Source organism: Mus caroli, unplaced genomic scaffold (assembly GCF_978045245.1).
Source record: "Mus caroli unplaced genomic scaffold, Mus_caroli_1 scaffold_12, whole genome shotgun sequence".
In the NCBI taxonomy this organism is placed as follows: Eukaryota; Metazoa; Chordata; class Mammalia; order Rodentia; family Muridae; genus Mus; species Mus caroli.
Window position 1 is genome coordinate 54,151,004 of NW_028227267.1, and position 23,231 is coordinate 54,174,234.

The 23,231-nt window shown below is 43.6% G+C and overlaps 1 protein-coding gene across 1 annotated transcript in view; it reads right to left on the reverse strand.

The window, feature by feature from the left end:
- Micu2 (mitochondrial calcium uptake 2) overlaps window positions 1-731 on the reverse strand; it is a 78,962-nt gene extending 78,231 nt beyond the window's left edge. Inside the window, exon 1 of the mRNA XM_021182414.2 lies at window positions 483-731. Coding sequence (XP_021038073.1) covers window positions 483-692 — 210 coding nt within the window. The 5' untranslated portion in view covers window positions 693-731. The remainder of the gene's footprint in view (window positions 1-482) is intronic.
- Between the last annotated feature and the right edge of the window lie 22,500 nt (window positions 732-23,231).

Below are 23,231 nucleotides of genomic sequence, written 5' to 3' on the forward strand. Positions count from 1 at the left end.
TACTTAACATTTGCATCCTGACAGCTCAGGTTTAAGAAAACTTGTTTTGCCGCGTAGGCGGGGTCCATTAAAACATTACGGTTTCGACTTATGTAACAGCTGTCATTGGAATTGATAAAATCTGCAACTATCAGCTGTTTAACTTTTAGAGTTGATATTCTCTAGACTGGGGGGTGTGTGTGGATCACACAGTAGGGCGACGCCACCCTTTTCAACAAAGAAGCGACCAGGGAACCCTTTAACGATGCAGGTTAACTAAGGAATGCCCAGCCCCCGCAGACGTCAAGGACCCTTCTCCATCCACCAGGTGGGCAGAGGCGTGCCCCAGCCACGCCCACACGCATCCCGGGCGGGGCCTCCCGCCGCCTCCTCCCCGACCCCCCAACCCCAGGCCCTCCAGGCTCGCGCTAGGCGCCTGGGGTCTCCCGTGCCTCCGCCTCCCTCCCAGGGGCGCCTGAGGGCGGGGCCGGGCTGAGCCGTACCTGCGCCGACACCGTAAGGGAGCCCTCGCGCTCGGCTGCTTTCACGCGGCCGTGATGCCATGCCGCTCCTGCGCCTGCCAGGGCTACCCCGGCCACAGCCGCTGCGAGAGGGCCGCGAGTCGGCACAGTTCGTCGTCCGGCCGCGAGCCCGCGCCGCAGCCTTTCGCCCCAGGCCGCCAGCCGAGCGCTTCTTCCCGCAGCCGCCGCCATCTTTGCGGAAGCGCCCGAGTGTCGCGCCCCGCCCTCACTGTCTGTTGCCCGAGAACAGAGTTGGGCTCTCGCGAGAGCTCATCAGCCTCCACCGTGCTCTGCGCGTGTGTTGCTAGGTGTGGCTGCTTCCTCGACGTTCAAGCGTGGTTTTGAGGTGACCCTCGGCTCGGGTGACAGTTTCCAAGGCAAAAGATATGAGTTAGCTGGTTAACTGTCCAAACAGGTCAGGGCACCACTGTGGTCCAAGAAGGGGCTGCAGGGATGGCTCAGGGGTGAAGGGTGCTTGATGCCCTTCCAGAGTACTACAGCTGGATTCCGGAGACTTAATGCCACAGATAAGTCCAGCTCCAGGGCATCCAGCGCCCCCTTCTGGCCTCTAACATCGCCCCTCATGAAATTAAACTAAAGGAAGGATAATAGGTTCTGGGTGGAATATATCGGACAAACTAGATTAAGAATAGGGACTAAGTCAGAAGGGTGTTGATGATAAATGAGGAATCAAATTAGATTTAGCATGTTTTTTTCAGTCGATAGACTTAAACACAGCATCTTTAGCTCTCTAGGGAAAGCCTATGTCAGTTGTAAGTGGGCACATTTAGAGCTGGAGAGGGAAACACTTGGGTGCTGGGTATAACCACTGTGGGTGTGATGCAACAGTAGAATTTCATCCTCAAAGAGACTGGGGTAAGGGGCTGAAAATATTGACGATATTATATTTGCCCCAATTGTCACATGCCTGGTTATAGTGAGCCACTTGAGACAGTTGGTTCAGTGGATAAAGGCACTTCATGCCAAGCCTGCCTACCTGAGTTGGAAGTCAGAGAAGAGAGTCGTATAAGTTGTTTTCTGACCTCTGGTCTGTGCAGTGAGTTCCAGGCCACCCATAACTACATAGCGAAATCCTGTATCAAAAGGAAAAAAAAATATGTGTACATGCTCATCCTTACAGATCTCCGTTTTTTATAGTTAAGTGCCCTTTATATTTATTTATCGAGACTTATTTTTTTATGTGTATGCCTCTGTGTATTTATACCACATATGGGTGGGTGCCCCGAGAGTCCAGAAGAGGGTGTTGTAGCTGGAAATAGAGGCAGTTGTGATCAGCCTGATGTGGGTGCTGAGAATGGACCTCTGGTGCTCTGGTAGAGCAGAGAACACTCTTAACTGATGAGCTGTCTACTCAGCCCCTAAAATTTGGTGTTTGAATGAAGTAAAATGTACAGGACGCTAGCATTTTGACATTTGCATGTAAAGGTCAGTGCTGTCAGGCCCTATGCATGTCATTTAGCAACAGCCATTATTTTTCTTTGGATTTTTTTTTTTTTTTTGTAATCTTGCAAAGCTGGCCAACACTTTTCAAGGGCCTATCTCTGTTTGTCTGCTCCTCCCGAGCGCCTGGTCTTTCATTTCTGTTAAACAATATCTGATCCAGACTTCTGACAATGATTTTCTTCAGATCTCCCAGACAAAGCCACTGTATTGTAAACAATTGCTATTTACTGTATGTTTCCTTTACATTTTGTTCTTACAAAACATTGACTGGTAGCTGTGATCCCACATGGGACTAACAGTAGGTGCACACCTGCTCCATGCCCCTGTCACCAGCCCCCTCTCCCCACCCCCCGCTTGTCTTCTCTATGGCAGATGTGGAACAGGACCTCAGGGCTGGTTGTTCTTTTGGTGGTAGAAAGGATTTCATCCTGGCAGGAAGCTTGGCTTCCTTCTGTAGCCTGGGGTCCTCAATTCTTCCTTACCCCTACTGAGTAAACTTAACCTTCCTCCTGTTCAACCTCTGAACTGGCCTCAGACTTAGAACCTTTACTTGGGTGTTTATCAGTCTGATGCCCACGTCAGAGGTGCCAGAACTCCTGATGTACAACAATGGCCATTTTGATGGGTTAACAAAATAAAAATAAAGAAATAGTGAAAGCTGCCATACCAAATCTAATTTGAGAAGTTAGAGGAAGCCACCTGGGTTGTTGTTATCCTTTCCTAGTCTGTGCTTGCTCCACCCCAGCCAGTATGTTCTAACGTGAAGTCAGAACCTTCTCACTTTGTCTCAGGTACCGAAACCTTTCCACCGTGCCTTCCTAGCAGGGAAGTAAGCGGACTTACTGTGCATAGACCTCTCAGCCAGGCCTCACTGTGTTCTGGCCCTGCCAGTGACATCACTGTGATTTAGGGCACCGAGGCTCAGTTTCCCATCTGTAAACAGCCCTCTCAGCTTCAGATGGGAAATGAAATGGGATAACTTAGAGGAAGTGATTAGCCAAATGCCTGGCACATGGTGCACTCTCGACAGATGGGAATTCATCTTCCTTAAGATTTGGCTTCCTCTGCTCCGTCATCACAAATGAGCTTGACTGCATGCCCATGATCCCAGATCACTAACCCATGTTAATCCGCCCAGACTTCCTGCCTTTCTGTATCTCACCTGATGTGTTTCTGCAGGCTTATTCGCATGGCTGCTAGATTTACTGGATCTTGACATGCATACTGTTGTTCTGGATTGCTGATGTGTGGCTGGTTTCTGACTCTTATGTGTTGAGACACAGTGGATATCTTATCTTATAGCTTAGTCTCACTTTCCAGAAGCTGCTGCTTTATCTGCTTCAAGCTGTCTAATTTGCATAGTTCCACCACCTACTTATTGGAGTCCATATCTATTACTCTGTCATGGCCCCAAGTCCGAGATAGGTGCATACTCCTGATACATCACTCAACATATTTAAAATATCCTTCCCCCCCACATTTTGACATCCTCATAGCCGAGAATGTCTTTTGTTTTTCTGGAACCTAACAGTGTCCAGCACACACTAGACATTCAGTTAACAGACGTGGATAAATGAGTGGGTACGAAAGCCACTGATGAGATGTTGGGGAACTCATTTCTCAGTCTGGGAGACATGCAGACAGTCTATTGCTCTTTTGCTCTAATTATTTTTTCAAAACAAAAGCCTGGTTAGATTTGCAGATTTTACTTTAAGGTGGAAATCTTTGACCTTACTTGGAAAACTGCTTTGTTATTAATTTGTTTTCATGTTATAGGTCCAGCTCTCTAAAGCTTCTAGTTAAGAATTAATGGATTCAAACTTTACTTTTGCAGAGGAAACCAAGTCTTTTAATAGACCCGATCTCTAGCCAGCTAACCATTCTAAGTATGAAACTGTCCCTGGCAGCTGCTGACTATATTGGTCTTTTGGGGCCCTGGCTTTGTTCATTTCTTCATCCCCAGCTATAGAAAAAGCCCTGAGCTGGGGTGTATTTTCAACCCTGCAGTTTATAAACCAGTCCCCAAATAAGGAACTGCTGCTGCTTCAGCTGTAACACCCAGTCTGTTTTAAAATGATAATTGGAGAGAAACAGAATGGTACCATGGATGGTTTGAAAATATTGTTCTCAACTCACTCACTCAGGGCTCTTTCTCTGGGGGAGGGACAAAAGTGATATGGCAGAATAGACTATCATGGGTACCCTTTGCTTCTGCCACTGGCAAGGCTAGGCAGATTCTACAATAGTGCCAGATGGTCCTTTACCATTGGGCTGCATGCAGAGGAAGGGTGAGGGGTAAAATGTAAGGTGACTACATACAGTGTGTGTTTATGAGGCTTGCAGTAGAAGGGCTGGGTTGGAGTTGACCTAAGTGGGTGGGGTGGGTGGACAGGATGCAACAGTTTCCACAGTGTGTACATTCATGTGCTACTTAAAAATTCCACAGATCTGACTGAGGACTGGAGAGAGAGCTAAGTGATGAAGAGCACTGGACGCTTTTGCAAACGACCTGGGTTCAATTTGCAGCACCTGCATGATGGCTCACACATTTCTATCATGGCAGTCCTTCTGACCTCTGCAGGCACAGCATACATGTGATACCCAGACATACATACAAGCAAAACACCCATAAACAAAAATACACCCCCAAGTTAAAAATATGACACATTCCTAAAGGCAGTTCCACTGTCTGAGTCTCCTGAATACTGGCAGTACAGACTTGTGCCACCATGCTCAATGCCATTACCAGCTTAAATGACCATGGTTGTACATGTGGCCTCCGAAGTCCGCAGTGTTTTCATGCTGCACATGGCCCTCTTGGAAACAGTTGTCAGCCCTCTTGACCTTGAGCACCTTGGACTGTGCCTTCATGTCCTCTCACCTGCCCTGAGGCTGACCTCTGCAGCTCACACTTTTCACCCCATGCCTGTCTGTTGCCTGCCCAGGCCACATTGACTTTTCTCACCAATGACTTTCTGTAAATTATCTTCCTAACTCCTGACAGCTGGTAATGTAACTTCCTATGAATTGCTGGTCCTGAACAGAGAAACCAACCAGTTCTAACTGAGGAGGGCATTGTACTTGTGTAACATCTTAAAAGGAACTATGAATTCAAGTTTTGCTTTGATCTTAGCATGCTCGGGATAAATAAAGATTATGATCTGATTCTGCAAGACTGTTTACTGTTACATTACAGAAGAATGTGCATTAAGATTGATTATCTTTGGTGGAGGAGAAAAATACGGGGGATTCTTAAAAGATAAGTAAAGAGGTCGGGCTCAGTCCAATGTTAATGGAGAAACCAGTCCTTGAATGGACGTTATAAAGAACCATTGCTTAGAATAGTTGGAGGTTGAACTATGTTTATGGTAGATAATTGGGTGGTGGAGGGTATGATTCACTCCCAGAGGCCCTAGATGAGTCAAAAGGATTGCTAATTATGTCTTCTGTGCAGTTTGGGGCATGGGTAAAAATATCTGGGGATCATGATTGATACCAGCATGTGTAGAAATAGGTCAAGATGACATCTCACTGACAGCAAGACAGCCCTGCGGAGAGGAGCCTTTTCTGTGTCTTTCAGGCCCTCCCCTGGTTCTCATTCCACTCCCTTCATCCCAGTTTACGCTCTCATTACCTCGTCGTGCTGTGATGATTGCAAGCGTCTCTTAACGCATGCCTTTGCTCCCAGTCTCTCTCTCCTCCCCAGCATTCCATAGATGGATGTCAGCTCAATCTCCCTAAAACATTTCTTTCAGCATGCATCCATTAGCCGTGTGCTTTAACCTCCTAGGCCTCCATCTCCTTGTCAGAAAGTGAGAAGATGGTTTTCAGTTTATTTTTCCAGTTTGAAAATTTGTGTTCTGTGCTACTCCAAAGGGCTATTTGTTTTTCATTTGACAAGTTGTATTGAGTGTGAAATATGTGCCAGGCATGGTACCATGCCCCCAGGGGTGAAAAGAGAATGAAGGCTGAGCTCCCACTGTGGTGCCCAGGCCTCTTACAGTGGGCTGTGTCTTCTCTGCTCAATACCGTAAACGTATCACTCCCATCTATGTGTGTTTATTTGTTTCTGAAGTCTTCACATTTATAACTTAAAGTTTAAAAATACACAGAAAAATTTAAGTTTGGGTGCTGAGGAGAAGACTGTATTAGAAAATGAGATTGAGGACTTGAGTCTGGTACCCAGAACCAATATTTTTATTGCAGCATGCAACTGAATCAACATGGTAAGCTTTAGGGAGCAGATCTCTGAGGCTTATTGGCCAGCCAGCCTAGCCAATCAGTGACTTCCGGGTTTAGTGAGACACCCTGTCTTGGGTAAGGTGCATAGGGACTGACTGAGAAACACACTTTAGCCTCCATACATACATATGTATACATACATATATACATATATATATATATGTATATATGAGCATACATATATATATTCCCATATGCAAACTTGCACACTCACATGAACATATATACCACACACATGTTAAAAGATTAAAAATTTAAAATTTTGATACATAGATGAAGTCATTTTTACTAAATAAAATTTAAATTTTATTCAGAGGTTCAACAAATGTTTGTTTTGTCTAAAAATAGTAATACTATTTAGTGAAACGAATTTGGCTTGAGGTTTTTTTAGTATGTGTGTGTGTGAATTGTATGTGCATGTTTATGTGTGTTAGTTCAGATGTGTTCATGCCACAGTGCATATGTGTTGTAGGTCAGAGGAAAACTTCAGGTCCTAGATTTTAACCTTGTTATGCCAGGTGTGGTGGTCTGAATGGGAATGGGCCCCATAGGCTTATATGCTTGAATACTTGGTCCCCAGTTTGTGGAACTATTTGGGAAGGATTAGGAGGTGTGGCCTTGCTGGAGGAGGTGGTGTGGCACTGCAGGAAGGCTTTGGGGTTCCATAGGCTTGTGCCATTGCTCATGCCCTCCCTCTCTGCCTCGTGCTGTGGGTCAAGGTGTGAACTCTCAGCTGTTCCTGTTGCCACGTGTTTGCTCCACCGTTATGGACTCCTAACCTTTTGTAACCAAAAGTCCGGTTATATGCTTTCTTATATAAGTTTTCTTGGTCATGGAGGAAAGTAGTAACTAAGAGACCAGGCTAGCTGATCAAGAACCTTCTAAAGAGTCCTGGGATTACAGATACATTGAATGGTATCTGGCTTTACATGGCTTTTGGGGATCTCAACTCAGGCCTTCATATTTGTGCAGTAAGTGCTGTAAAACTGACCCATCTTCTAAGCCCAGCTTGGAAGTTTTCAGTTTAAGCTTTCTGTGATAAAGACACAAATTCTGATATGATGCTCAATTAATTTAGATATTGCTTTTGAATCACTGTCATAGCTCAAGAAAGAATCATACAGAAATACCTTAATTCAAAAAGAAGGGGTGACTATTGTTAGCCAAAGTAGCAAAGTCATGATATTGTGTCTTTTCAGCCTTCTATAGTGGAATGAAATCTAAATATGGACAAAATTAGAGATAATAAGGTGTTGAGTGTCTGTGTATAATACATCTTACCCTTTGTCAATTGGTAACTCATTGCCAATGTTGTTTTGTCTTCTTTTTCTTGGATTAGATTATATTTACACAATCATCAGGCTCACTGTATTCATTATTTATTTGTTGTTGCAGCAAAATACTTGACAAAAGCAACTTAAGGAATGGTTTCATTTGCCTCCTGGTAGTGGGGAAGTCCCGGAGGCAGGCGCTTGAGGCAGCTGATCCTCACAGTGTGTTAGCAGCCAGGGTTCAAGAAGTCAGTGCTACTGCTTGGCTTGCTTGTCCTTTCTATGAGGTTCTGGACCCCAGCCCAGGGAATGGTGCTGCCCACAGCCACTGTAGCTCTTCCTGCCTCAGTGACCAAATCTACACAATCTACACAAAAGGTGTGTCCAGAGGCTCATCTCCTAGGTGATTAATGATCCTGCTCAGTTGGTTATATTAACCATCACACACACATAACCTTTTCTTTGAGACAAGGTCTCATGTAGGTGGTCTGAACTAGCTTTGTAGCTGAGGATGGCCTTGAACTTATGGTCCTTATTCTTCCCCCTCTCCAGTGCTTGGATTGTGGGCATGTGCCTCCTTGTCAGGTTTATGAAGTACTAAGGATAAAACCCAGGGACTGTGCATGTCAGGCAAACAGTTTTATCACTGAGCTACAGTCCCAGTTTCAAATAATCTTTGACATATTTCATCAGATGAGAAGATGAAGTCTCAGAAAGAAAAATTCATATGGCATTTCTTTCCTTTATGTTTCTTAATAGCACTTTGTAATCCAATGGGCACATATGATTTCTTTTGGGAAAACAGTTTTATAAATTGTATTAAGTGCTAGGAAGGTGGAGAGAAACCAAAGGTTAGAAAGTCCAGTTTGGGGGCTGGAGAGATAGCTCAGTGGTTAAGAACATTTGCTGCTCCTGCAGAGACCCAGGTTTGGTTCTCAGAATCCACAAGGTGACTCTCAACCCTCCATGGTTCAGTGACCCAGTGCCACCTTCTGACTCCTCCTCTCCTCTCATTTTCTACCATTATGTCCTCTTTCCTTTTTCCATCTCTCTCTTCTTTTCTCCTTCCCTTCCTTTTTGGTTTCTTTCCTAAAGACTGTCTGTACTGCAGTGTGCCCAGCCAAATCCCTGAATTTTATATCATAGATGCTTGATGCTAATAGTAAGCCACCTTACTCTGGCTGTGAAAAGCAAAAATACTTCCAGATTGTTGCAAAATGGCCCTCAGGGATGGAACCACTGCCCTTGAATGCTAGAGCCTTGAGGGCAGGGACCTTTGTCTATTCTGTGCAGACAGTCCTAGGTTTGTATAACAATGCCTAGCTCATAGTAGGCACTCTACAGCTACTTCTCATATGAGTGAGCAAACCGATGAACAAGCAGATGAGCATCGTCTTCCTAAATTCTATTATTACAAGAAAGAGTAGATGGAGAGATGGCTCACAGGCAAAGAACACGGGTGGCTTTGCTCTTCCAGAGGTCCTGAGTTCAATTCCCAGCAACCATATATGGTGGCTCACAACCATATGTAATAGAATCTGATGCCCTCTTCTGGTGTCTGAAGACATAAAGACAGTGATATTGTACTCACATAAATGAAATAAATAAATCTTAAAAAAAAAAAAGAAAGAGCAAGACATTGAAACTTTGTCCTTGTGATTCAGTCACACATCTCAGGGAAGATGGTGACATTGCGAGTTCATCACAGGCATGTAGCACCAGCTCAGCTAAGACATGATCATCGCCCCCCTCCCTCCTCTCTCCCCAGTACCACCCTTATAAATCTCTCACTCCATTGCCCCCTCCCCTTCTTCTTAGAAAAGGACAGCCTCTCCTTGGGTACCACCCCACCTGGGACATCTAGTCCCAGCAGGTCTAGGCACATTCTCTCCCACTGAAGCCTAACCAGGCAGTCCAGCTAGGGGGAAGGGGATCCAATAGCAAGGAACAGAGACAGAGACAGAGACAGAGACAGAGACAGCCCCCTGCAATTGTTAGGGGATCCACATGAAGACCAAGCCACACATCTGATACAAATGTGTAGGGAGTCTAGGTTCAGCTTCTGCACGCTCCCTGGTTGGTGGCCCACACTGTCTTGCCCCATGTTTTTAGGTTAGTAGACTGTAGGCCTTCTTGTGGTGACCTTAACCCCTCTAATTTTCTCAATTCTATCCTCAACTCTTTTACAAGACTCCTCAGGCTCTGACAGATGTTTGGCTGTGGGTCTACCTATACATCTGCCTCCATCCGCTGCTGTATGAAGCTTCTCGGGAGACAGTTAAGCTAGGTTTCTGTCTGCAAGCATAGCAGAGTATAGTTAACAGTGACAGGGGGTTGGCTGTATGGCATTTTCTTGATTAGTGATTGATGTTGGAGGGCCCAGCTCACTGTAGGTGGTGTGCCACCTCTGAGTAAGTGTCCTGAATGGCATAAGAAAGCAGACCAAAGCAAGCCACAGGGAGAAAACCAGTGAATTGCATTCTTTCCAGCATCTGCTTCACTTCCTGCCTTCTGATGCCTACCTATAACTCCTTCCCTGACTTTCTTCAATGGTGAGCTAAAATATGGAAGTGTAAGGAAGATAAACCCTTTCTTCTCCACAGTGTTTTATCACAGCATAAAAATCAAGACACTTATTGTAACTAAGTCGTGCTGTGTCCTAAGTGCCAGCCCAGAGGGGAGCTGACTTTTAGTTGTAGTAGAAATAGGGATTTCATACCTGAGTATGTACTTTACCCTTGACTTTCATTACATGGTAAGCCTTTCTGTATTTCAGTTAAGAGGACAAATGTTCATATTGCATTGTTCTGTCAGAAACAATAATTGTTTTTTTAAAAATTATTTGAGAGTATTTTGCCTTTATGTATATCTGCATACTACATGCATGCTGAGTGTTCTTGGAGGTCTGAAGTGCTGGAGTCTATGATACTAGAGTTATAGATGTTTGTGAGCTACTGTGTGGGTGCTGGGAACCAAAACTAGATTCTCTGCAAGAGCAATACGTACTCTTAACCACTAAGCCATCTCTTCAACTCCTTCTTTCAAGTTTTGTTTAAATTTAGATTTATTCATTTTATTTTATGTGTGAGTGTTTTTTCTAGAAACACTTTTTAAAAGATAAGGTCCTACTCATTATCCATGCCGGGCTCTAACTCCTGTGCTCAAGTGTTCTTTAGTCTTGGCCTTGCAGGCAGCTGGGACTACGCCCATGCACTACTATGCTCTGCTGTAAACAAACTACCAGAAGATTGTGGTTTTTATTTAAATATAGGTATGGAAAAATATAATTATTGATCATTTAGGTAGAAAACAATTACAATCGGTGTTCTCTGTCCTGGTTCTGAATCTACATATACATTTCCAACTATAAGTCTAAAATATTTGAGAGGTGGGGAAATGGCTCATTCAGGAAATCAGGGTGAGGACCTGAGTTTGGGTCCCTCGTACCTGTGTAAAAACCAGATGTGGAGGCACAGGCTTGCAATTCTAGTGCAGGGTAGACAGAGACAGGGAGTCTCCTGGGACATCTAGCTTGTACTCTTAGTAAGCCCCAGGTTCACTGAGAGACCTTGTGTCAAAAACCAAGGTGGAGAGTGATTAAGGAAAACATCAGATGTTGACTTGTGGCCTCCACATTTGTGCACACACATCTCCACGCATACATGCACACACACACACACAAACACACACACATATACACACACACACACAGACTCCAAGAAAATATTTGAAGTATGTCTCTTAATGAACATGTACAGACTTTTGGGGGATATTCTTCCTTAACAATACAGTATCACACACACACATATATAACATTAAGTAATTTAAAGTGTATAGGGAGATGTGTACAGATTTTATGGAAATAATGTGCCATTTTATACAGGAGACTTGAGCAGCTTCATAGTTTGGTACCCATGGTGAAATTAAGACCTGGAACCAAGCCACTGTGGAGGGTTGTAGAGTGTTTATAAATTTCATTGAAAGTCTTATGATCAATTCAAAATAGGAAAAAAAATCCCAGTTAAGATAGCAATGAGACCTAAAAAATAAATAAAAGAATTATTTGTCTTGAGTCTGAAGAGATGGCCTAGTGGGCAGGTTTGCTTGCTCTGCAAGCTCCAGGACCTCAGTTAGAATCTCTAGCACCCATGTAAAAAGTTGAGCATAGATGCACATATCTGTAACCCCAGCACTGGGCGATAGATTGACAGATGGATCTCAGGAGCTCACTGGCCAGCCAGCCTTGCCAAAGCAGTCACCTGACATCCTCCACTAGCATATGCCTGCATACACAGAGCACACACACCTACACACCCACATTCATGTATCACATACAGAGATATAACAACTTATTTTTCATTAATGCAGAAACCAAAATTATCAAGGCTGCGGAAAAAGATGCCACATTCTGTACTGCAGTTTTCTTGAGAAATGATGGCAATGATGAGTTACACCTCCTCATAAATGCAGATAAAACTGTGGCCTTAGCCCGTTTGGAAGCTCGACTGTGGTAGAGGGGAAGGCAGCTATCTGTTCTATGTGCCACCACTCCAGAACGGACTATTATTTGCATACTCCTATGGGTACCTGTGATAGGCCTTGGGATAGACCTTGAAAAATCACAGTGCCCTGGGTCCTGATTAGTTAAACACTTCAAAGAGATGGACCCAACTTGAGAAAGATACAATGTGTTTGCAAGCCCTGGTATTATGGGTGAGAAAGATACAATGTGTTTGCAAGCCCTGGTATTATGGGTGACTAGTCAGAAAACAGAAACATATGTGACCAAGCATATCTCTATGCGTGATATTATATACGAAAAGGTAAGAGTTCACTTGAGTCTATAAAAGGTTTCTTTTGTCTACCGTAAAATTATATGCCTGGGAGGATGTGGGAATAAAATGCCACTAATCCATATAGTTATACGAAGTAGATTGCGTAGTGTAGATCTGAAGCATTCTTTTGTTACAATTTCACAATGTTTCTTGTTTGTTGAAACTTTAGCAAAGGTTTAAGTTCTTTTATTTTTAGCAGGTGTGAGACTCTTCCAAAACTTGTGCTTTCCAAATGTTTTCTTCAGAGATCAAAATTCCAAATTTCAGATTGGGTTAAATACATTTTATAATTCATCCCACAGCTGTTGGAGCTATAACGGAGTAAAATGAGAATTGCTTTGTAGGGCCTGAGTCTCCAAGAGCAGTTTTGCAAATGAAACCAAATCTTCATGCTCCACTTGACATGGGGATTTCAAGTCATTTTTACAGGCTCCACTGTAGTTGCCATGTGTAACACCGAAAGTGTATCAGGATACAGCAAGTTCATAGTTAAAACAGACTTTCTCCCAATAGTTTGTTCAGTAAATAATTGGTAATACAAATTGCATCTTCTCACCCCCTTTTATGAATTTCGTATTTATGCTTTAACCAAAGGATACGTTTTCTTGTACAAAGTGTCTCTTCTCTTAGTTGCAGCCAGGTCTGCTTCCAGGGCTAGCAGAGCTTTTATGATACAGGAAAGCATGTTTGGTGTAAGCAGGGGATGGGTGGGCAGCAAGCTCTTAAACGGGAATCAGATTTTCTTTAAGACGTGTTTGGTATTTAAAGTCCACTAAGTCCTCAGAATGTTGAGAGACTGGAAAACTCTCAGGTGTCCCTCATAAGGACAGATCTGCTCTATTTTTACAAAGGAGCGACTGTTTGAAGTCTCGAAAGGCAGACAGAAAATAAGCCGGGTGATGGGGGAATAGAGGGCCAAACTTAAAACCCGGGGTTCCGGTCCCAGGACTGAAAAAAGGCAAGCATCGTGCTCATAACTGACAGAAGGAAGGAGCTGAGCAGAAATGTGAGCACAAGACCCATCTTTTGGCCCTAGAATGGGAGGTGGATTGCCTAGTGAAATTATCTTTCCTTCCTCGCTCCATCCCCCTCCACATTCCTGGGACAACTTTATTAGCCAATCTCCACAGAGTCTACAGACAAGTCTCTTCAGAAATTGCTGACTAGCTGTCCTTAAGCCACCAGGCTATTGAGGGCTTAGGTTCATTTTCAGTCAAGGCTGCTAACTATCAGTTCCACGTTAATTCCGGAAGTTATGAGAGATTTTCTCTATGCTTGAAACAGCTTAGTCCACCACTGTAATTTGAGGACACAATGAAGATACAGTAGCTAAAATGGACATCCTAAGTAGTATTTTTGTGGTTAAGTGGCTAATTCTGATGTTAAGCTTTTTAAAAAAATTTTTTTGAATTCTTATTGTCATCCCTTTGTGAAATTCTAATGAGCCCCGGTTTGGGAGAAACAGGTGGAAAACATCCACTTGATGTATTTAGATGACTAGCAATATAAAAGGAAAAAACAAAACAGCAGAAAAACAAAGCCAATGATTCGCCCAAAGACCTATCAATAGTAACAGATGAAAAATGTAGAAAATGCAGGGTTTCCAATCTCAATGTCTTCCTACAATACTACGGAATAATTTCTCAAATTTAAACCATTGGAGAGCTGGAAAATCCCTTTGCTCAGCTAATGAGGGAGCCTAGGGTTATGGACTCTGCTCCTTGACTACCTTCCCAGAGAACCACAATTGATGGGAAGGGTTAGGGGCCCTCAGTGAAAGCAGGGTACAGGGAAGGACATCTTGAAAGAGGAGGGAAGGCAGCTAAACCTGCAAAGCCAAAAACCAACCAACCAATCCACCAGGCTCATGGAGTCTTTGTCCATTAAAGCTTTCATTGAGGTTGGAGTGAAAATTGCATTGTGCTTAGGATGATGTTTTAACCCCTGGGCACAGACCTGCCCTCTGCCTCCTTAGGCCAACTGAAGAAAAAAACCAACCCCAAGAACTTCACATGGTTTTAACTTTGTAGACTCTCTGTTATCTGTGACTCCAAAACTCAAGATGGACATTTGACATAGGAAGTAGCTAACTTGAGTTTAATATTGTAAGTTTACTTTTTTGTTAGCTTTGACCCAGGAAAATATAGCTAACTATATTTGCTATGATAAGTTTACCCTTTAGACCTGTGGCCAGCTTAGGGCCCCAAACTGTTTCTGATTCATTTTTTCACCAAGTAGTGATGCTCAATTTGAGGACTGCTTCCTGAAATGTTAGCACATGAAGGTTTCGAGTTGTCTCCTCTCCTGCTTCCTCTAATTCCTTAGCATCTAGCCTACCCTACCAATTAGTTAGATAATTGGTGAGCTTTCTGCAAAAAAATCTAAATATCCCATAAAATATAATACTATCAAGACCAGTCTATTATATTTCTCACTGAAGTCAGAGTGGACAACTTTGTTTAGATTAGTGCTTTTCAACACTATGAATCTATAAACACAAGTCCTGGGAATCTTGTTCAAAGGCAAGTTCAGGGTTGGTAGGGACCAAGTAGGGGTCTGTTTCTAAGATTCCCCAAGAGCCCTTGATGTAACTCACTAAGAACCATGTTAGTAGCAAGGTCCAAGACTGAGATGAAATGGTCTTTGTATCCTAGGAAAGGCACAGAACCATCTTCTAAGAAGCCTAGAGTTTGGGAGCTAGAGAGACGGCTCAGCAGTTAAGAACACTTGCTATTTTTCCAGAGGCCTGGGATTCAGTTTTCAGTATCCACAAGGCATATCATCTTCTTTGGTCTTCAAGGTCACTAGACACACAGCAGAGTCAAAACACTCAAACATACAAAAAAAAAAAAGTCTTAAAAAAAAAGAAGCTTCCACTTTGTACCAGGACATGAAGTAAATATGCAAAAACTAGACAACAAACATATCCTGAATATCTAATTTTAATATCACCAATTAGAGGGCAGTCACTGTATTTCAATTAAGCACCTGTCTGGGCAGCCAGAATACTTAGCCATTTCAGAAGTTCAATTGTGCAGTGCCACTTAGAGAACACAGAGGAAATGGGAGCTTGGTTCCTGTGCTGCCTAGAGGTCTTCAGGCATGTGGAGCCAGACAGCAATTGCTCTGAGGACTGCATTTAAACCCAAGGAAAAGGGATGTGGGATGCTGGTGCAGCTGGGGTGGTGTGGGGCTTTGGGTGCTTGGGTAGGAGAGAGTCCCAGGGATTTTCAAGGAGTGGGGAACGTGGCCAGCATCTCACAGAGAACTTTCGGCAGTTTCTCCTACTCTCTGCAAGAGACAATGCATTGATGCTGAAGTGGTAACTATGGTGGCAAAGAAAGATGAAGCACACTTTGCTTGTATCATGACCAATTATTTTGCCTCACTACATGTTTTATGAGCCATGAATATATGCTCCACTACCTCTCAGATCTATCTTACAATCCATCCATCCTGTTTACCAGATTGTACAGATCTTTCTGTGATGCTTTAGCTTACTGCTCTATACACATTTTGGGGCTCTCCTGTGGCTCTTGAGTTTCTCGGCTCAGACCATGAAAACTCCATCTTCTTGGGGGGGGGTCAGGATTAGAAGTTCTGCTTTTATGTCCTTTTGATATTTTCTAATTCCATTTCCATGTATTCATTCACAAGTATTTATTAAACACCTACTGGATGCCAAGAGTTGGCTAACTCCTTTGTTTTCTTCTCCTCAGCGGCAGCTTCTTTGTTCTGGTTGAGATTTCAGATCTTAATAAAGTGAAATTGCCAGGCCAGAACTTAATGTTACAAAATATTTTCTAAGTAGTGCAGACCACACTGTTTAGTAACACAAGCCAAATGGACTAGCTGCTTCTTGGGAGGGGAGAACTTTCATAGCTTTCTTCTTGCTCTAAGGTCTCTGATTACTCAATTTTCTCAGTCCTTGTATCGGTTTCCTAGGGGTACTGCGCAAATGCCCACAAACTAGATGGCTTGAAACAACAGAAGTGCTTTCTGTCACAGGCGTGGAGGCTTGAATTAAGCACCAGCAAAGCCATGCCTGTTCTGAAGGCTCTGGGGAGAATCCCTCCTTCCTCCTCTAGCTTCTGGGGTGAGGATGGGTTGGGGGAGGGCTGGCGTCCGTGTTCCATGGCTTGCAGCTGTATTGTTCTGATCCTTGTTTCCATGGTCACACAGCTGCTGCTGGTGGTATGTGTATGGTATACTGTGCTGCAATCATCGCCATTTTCTTATAAAGATACTGTGGGATTGGGGCCCACTTTAATCCAGCAAGACCTCATGTTCACTTAATTGCACCTGCAAATTCAGTGTTATCCGACCATTTTCACATAGGGCCACATTCATTGGTATCTGGGGGTCATTATTCAAACATATCATCTTGGGGAACATAAGTTGACCAGACAATAACCCCCCTCCAATCTAGTCCATAGTCTGGGGCTTTGCTTATGCTAGGCAAGTTCTGAGTCCCCTCAAATCTAGATAATGTGTATGTGCACGCAGGCCACTGACGAGCCACAACTCCAGGCATAAGGAAGTGAAACTGCAGATGGAGATTGCAGTTGAGTAAAGGAAGAACTAGCAGCATCCCCACTCTTGATTCTTCCAACAGGAGGCAGATGGGATGAATTGAGAGGAAGATCAAAGCCAGCGGAGGCCTGAGGGCAGAGTGAGGTACCAGTCATACACCCCGGAGGTTATCAATCACCTCCAGCCCTTTTAACTTGTTCCTTGGACCTTTCATTTTTCTTGATCCACTCTTTTCTGCCACTTGCTTCTTCTCTGCTCCTCTGTCATCCTCATTCTCTGAGCCCCAAAGCAAGGAAGAAATATAATGTGATCAAAGGACTTCCAAGGGGTATTGGCATGTTCCCATTAGGTTATCAGTACTTTATGAAATGTTATGTTCATGATCAGGGCACCCTCCATGCAGCACTCTGAGGAGCTGGGGTTTGTAAAGTCTCTTCTGCTCAATGTCCTCAGATCCTTTCGCACTGTCTCATCCATTCCATAGCACACAGCAGAGCGTCTAACATGTTACTAGTGGCAAGGAGACCTACAGCAAATGAGGAGAGCAGGGAGGGGGGGGCATCTCCATATCCTAAAGTTTTCTCACACGGTGGGTTAACCCGTTCTGATTTCAAGGAAACACTTGGTCATCCCTATTACAAATATTTATAAAGTGCCCACCAGGAATGAATATGTGGAAATGATTCAGACTCACAGTCCTTGCCCTGGAGAAGTTTATAATTTAGGGGGAGAAACATTGCATGCAAGTAACTCCTGTATGTGCTGCAAAGGTCCCAGAAGAAGTGTGCAGTGTTTGGGGAGGACGGTGATGGGATTGTCACCAGAAGACATACACGAGATTGTTCAGGAATGGGAACTGCTCACTAACAGCTTTTCTGTGGAGGACTCGCCTGCCACTTGAACCAAGGCCTTGTCATTTAATAAAGTGAGACACATTTGGGAGGAACCCCACATGGGCAAGATATGGGGAGTATGGTGGAAATGAGGCTGAAAAAGTTTATGAACCCAAGAATGATGGGGTTCACTTCAGATACTGGGGGTTGGGGGATCAAGTGGAGGTAAACTCAAGAGAATCTGGCAGATGAGAGATTGCTGCTGCCGATAAACATGGAGCAGCTAAAATCTTGGCATCATGAAAAGGGCAGGGCAGACCAAGGGGAGATTAGGTAGGGAGATGAGGTAAGTACAAAATGGGGCTTGTGGTGTCTGCAGTCCAACACAGAGTAGACACACGTGTGGGATTGGAGGGCAGGCAGGCAGGCCTAGGTTATTGAGCTCTGAGGTGAAGGGTATTAATCATAGGGTGGGTTCAAAAGAGGAAAGGACACTCAGTCCTTTCTGCATATTAAAAATACCATATTGTCCTATATAACATTTACATTACATTAGGCATTCTGTCATCTAAAGGCAACTGAGGGGATAAGTTTTAGAATCCAAGGATTGGGATATGTGTGTGTGCTGGAAGCAATCCTCTGGATATGGAGGGACAACTAGGTTGGTTGGAAGATTCTTGTTAGGTGTCTGAGGGGGCTGCAGAGATGGCTTAGCTGCTAGGAGTTTGGGTCCTATCACCTACATCTGGCTGCTCACAAGAATCTGTAACTCAAGCTTCAGGAGATCCAGTACCATCTCCTGGCTTCTGCAGGCCCCTGCATTCATGTGCACACACCAAAAATTAAATCTTTTTTAAAATTGAAGATGATTTTCCCAACAGTGATAGATGGACCAATAGTTAGGTACTCAAGATGTCTCAGCAGGTAAAGTGCTTGCCCAAAAAGGCTTACAACCTGAGTTCTATCTCCTGAGTTCACAAAGATGTGGATGGATAAAACAGATCACACACACACCCACACACACACACACACACTCCAAAATTGTACTAATGATCAGTAATGGAATCCTTTAGAGCAATGGTCATCCTATGGTTGTCAACCCCTTTGGGGGTCAAATGAGCGCCTCACAGGGGTCACCCAAGACCACTGGAAAACACAGATATTTACTTTGTGATCTGTTACAGCAGCAAAATTATAGTTATGAAGTAGCAATGAATAATTCTATGGTTGGGGTCACCACAACATGAGGAACTGTATTAAAGGGTTGTAGTGTTAGGAAGGCTGAGAACCACTGCTTTAGAGGAAGTAAGCTTCCTGCTTTAATTTGGGCTGAAGTTGACTGAAAGCTAATGCTGTAGATGGGGAGAGATGACCTCTCCCCAGTTTCCTTCAATCTCAACCCCAGCAACAGTCTTGGTTCTTGACGCCCTTGCAGTGCAGGTGGAATGAACAGTCATAGAAGGTTTATTCTACGACAAGAAAGCAAAGACACCATGGGGAGTTTCAAACGACTGTTTTACAGGGGTCCCCTTAAGACCATCTGCAGATAAGATTTATATTATGATTCATAACAGTAGCAAAATTACAGTTAGGAAGTAGCAATACAAATAATTTTGTTGTTGGGGGTTAACACAACATGAGGAGGTTATTAAGGGGTCACAACATTAGGAAGGTTGAGAACTTAATTAATCATAACTGAAACTTAATACTCTCTGACCAACATCTTTCCATTTCTCCCATTTCCTAGGTGCCACAGTCACTGCTCTCTGATTCTGAGAGCTTGGCTTTTTTAGGTTCCACACATGACGAGACTTTGCAGTACTTTGTGCAGAGGATAATTCTGGTCCTCTGGTCCAAGGGTCATCTGTGGTCGACTTTCTGAGAACTCAGGGTCTAACAGACTTAGTGCTGCCCCTCTCTCCCTGCGATTCTGATTTTCCAGACGCAGTACACTTCCAGCTTCTGGGTGGGTAAAATAGAAATGGATATAATATTTGAATTTTGAAGACAATTTTGGAGAGAAGTTTTATGTAGAAATTGGACCTTTAAAATTTTATTGTAAGCCAATTCTTGAATTTTTAATGGTAAACGTATTAAGCTATGTTTATGTTACCATAGTTGAAGACTTGGTATCAATATAAAATGCATTAATTAATAGTTTCATTTTCAACGGAACCATAAAGACACAAAAAGTCTTTGTGCACACATCAATGTGTGCCATAGAATGCTTCCGTATGTGTGCATATGCGTTTTCATTTCTTTGTGCTCTGTGATATGGGTTCATGTGGTCCTGACTATTCTTTACCTACTGTGTAGCTAAGGATGACCTTGAACTCTTAATCCTACTGCCTGGAATTACAAATTTGCTTTACCACACCTAGCTTTATAGTTTAAACTTTGAATTGACAAAACTTAACAATTTTGCCTATATTTTTGTTACAATTCAGTATTTAACTTACTTTTAAAAATTTGAATGTCAATCTCTCTCTGTGTTTGGAATATGTCTTTATGCTTGCCTATTTTTAAAAATAACTTATATTTTATGTGCATTGGTGTTTTGCCTGCATGTATGTCTGTGTGAGGGTGTCAGATCTTGGAGTTACAGACAGTTGTGAGCTGCCATGTGGGTGCTGAGAATTGAACCTGCGTCCTCTGAAAGAGCAGTCAGTGCTCTTAACAGCTGAAACATCTCTCCAGCCTCCCATGCTTCCCCCTTTTTTTCCATAAAATTACTCCAATGGAATGGTACAAAAATGAAAATAGTCTTTGTAAGTCATGAATAAATTGAAGGAAAAGTGCAATTTCTTGGTATGCTTTCCTGCCGTGGTGCTCCTGCTATAGTTAAAATGGTAGTTCTATCTTAAAGCCAACACCAGTCCAATTTGTAGTTCCAAGTCACAGTCATGTCAGCTTTTCAACAACAGGTGGAGCTAGCACACAGCACCTCATCCTATAGATCCATTAGCAGCGCTCCCAGGTGGCAGGGAGGTGGCAGAGACTCAAGTTGCTTGGATTCAGAGAATTCCTTCTAAGGCATTGATATGCTGGGGAGCCATGTGACATGAAGGTTCTGGGGCAAGAAGATACTTCAATCCTTGTGCCTACATTACTAAATATACAATGTAGCATGTTGTAGATAATAGTAAAAGAATGCTAGGTTGAGCCTGTGCAGTCCACTGTGGTCCCCTGGCACAGGGAGACTTGGGAGTGTGAGGAAGGGGTAGGATGAGCGCTAGGATGATAGTCGAAGGTTGGGCATTTGAAGCATCAAGAAAAGGTGCCTGGCACTTCTGTTTATTTCTTTTTAAGAAGTATATAACATGAAGTATTCACGTAGATGTCTAAGAAAATGTCCTTTGGGGAGAATAACACCCATAAAAATGAAGGATGGATGCTATTGCCATATGACACCAGTTGTCGCTCGCAGCTCCGCAGCTCAGAGTCTGCAAGGCTTGCACAGGTGGAAAGTTACTCTCATTAAATTCTATTTCAGGAGCATTGCAAATTGTGTGTTTGTCCCTAGATTGCTGCCAATTATGATCAAACAAAGACTTCTTTCTAAATAAGCCAAGTTTAATTTTATACCACCGTATAAAATTCTAATTGCCGTTAAATGTTTTCTTTAAAACTAAAAATCTTTATTAGAAGAACAGAAGGCTGAGGAGATGGTTCAGTGGGTAAGGCATGGGCTGTGTGAGCATGAGGAACTGAGTTCAGATCTTCAGGACCCACATAAAGCTGAGCACACCTCTAACCCCAGTATTCTCACTGAGAAATGGGAAGTGGAGGCAGGAGAATACCCCAGAGTTTGCTGGCAGGCTAGCCTCCTGTACGCTGGAACACTACCAGAAACCTTGTCTCAAAGAACCCAGCATTGTCTTCTGACCTGTGTATGTGCACCTACATGTACACACATGCTTATTGTCCCCTGAACTGTGTGTGCACCTACATGTATACGCATGCATGTGCCCAGGCCCACTGATGAATTAAAAAGGAAGAGCTTGATTAATGGATTAATTAATATTGTTGCATCTCCTTTACCTTGTTTACAAAATGCAGAAGACAGAATACTCAAATTATCCCTTGACTATTCTACAATATTTAAAGAATCATAAACACTTCGATTATAACTATCTTATTATTTAAAAGGTAATCCTTTTAGATTTCATCTCTACTTTTGACTTTTTCCTAATGTCAAACATCTACTGGAGACTGGAATATAGGTCAAGTGTTTCTGGACTTCATGGCCTTTGGAGTAACACTATATTTCTTTGAACACACACACACACACACACACACACACACACACACACTCGGATATCTTTTCTGATGAAACTTATGGTTATCTGTCCTCCTCCTCTTCCATGAAGGGGATCAAACCCAGGGCTTCGAGCATGTAAGGCAAACATTCACCAATTGAGCTATAACTTCATTCTGTCACCCACGTCTGCTTGTCCACTGAAGCTATGGATATATGTAAAATGCTGGTTTCTTTTTCAAATCAGGAACTTAAAGTTAGTAATCCCTCTTAGCAATTTAATAGGCTTTGCAATGGCTTAGTTTCTATTGATGATAAAAAATGTGTTGGAAGAGAAAGCATTAAAAAATTGCTTCAACAGAAAACCCGGCCTGAGTAGGACCACAGGCCTCTTCCGGCCGGACCAGCACCAGGGTAGCTAGAGCGCAGGGTCGGCTGACACCCGCCAGCTACCCAGGACCCCCGCCACAGGATTTTGAGACTGCTGGTGAGTGGAACACAGCTTCTGCTCCAGTCCAATCACGCGGGACCTGAGACTGCTTTGGTTGGGGAGGCAGAAATCCGCCCTCAGTAGGGCCACAAGCCTCTCCGGTCAGAAAAGCGCTGGGGTAGCTAGGGCGCAGGGTCGGCTGACACTCGCCAGCTACCCACAACACCCGCCACAGGATCTTAAGACTTCTGGTGAGTGGAACACAGCTTCTGCTCCAATCCAATAGCGCGCGGGACCTGAGACTGCATTAGTTAGGGAAGCAGAAAAACGGCCTGAGTAGGACCACAGGCCTCTTCCGGCTGGACCAGCACCAGGGTAGCTAGAGCGCAGGGTCGGCTGACACCCGCCAGCTACCCAGGACCCCCGCCACAGGATTTTGAGACTGCTGGTGAGTGGAACACAGCTTCTGCTCCAATCTTTAAACAGTGACAACAACAACAACTAACCCCAGAGATTACCAGATGGTGAAAGGTAAACGTAATAATCTTACTAACAGAAACCAAGACTACTCACCATCATCAGAACCCAGCACTCCCACTTTGCCCAGTCCAGGGCACCCCAACACACCGGAAAAGCTAGACACGGATCTAAAAGCATATCTCATGATGATGGTAGAAGACTTCAAGAAGGACTTTAATAACAGACTTAAAGAAATACAAAGGAACACTGGTAAACAGGTAGAAGACAGTAAAGAGGAAGCACAAAAATCCCTTAAAGAATTGCAGGAGAACACTGCTAAAGAGTTACAAATCCTTAAAGAAAAACAGGATAACATAATCAAACAGGTAGAAGTCCTTACAGAAAA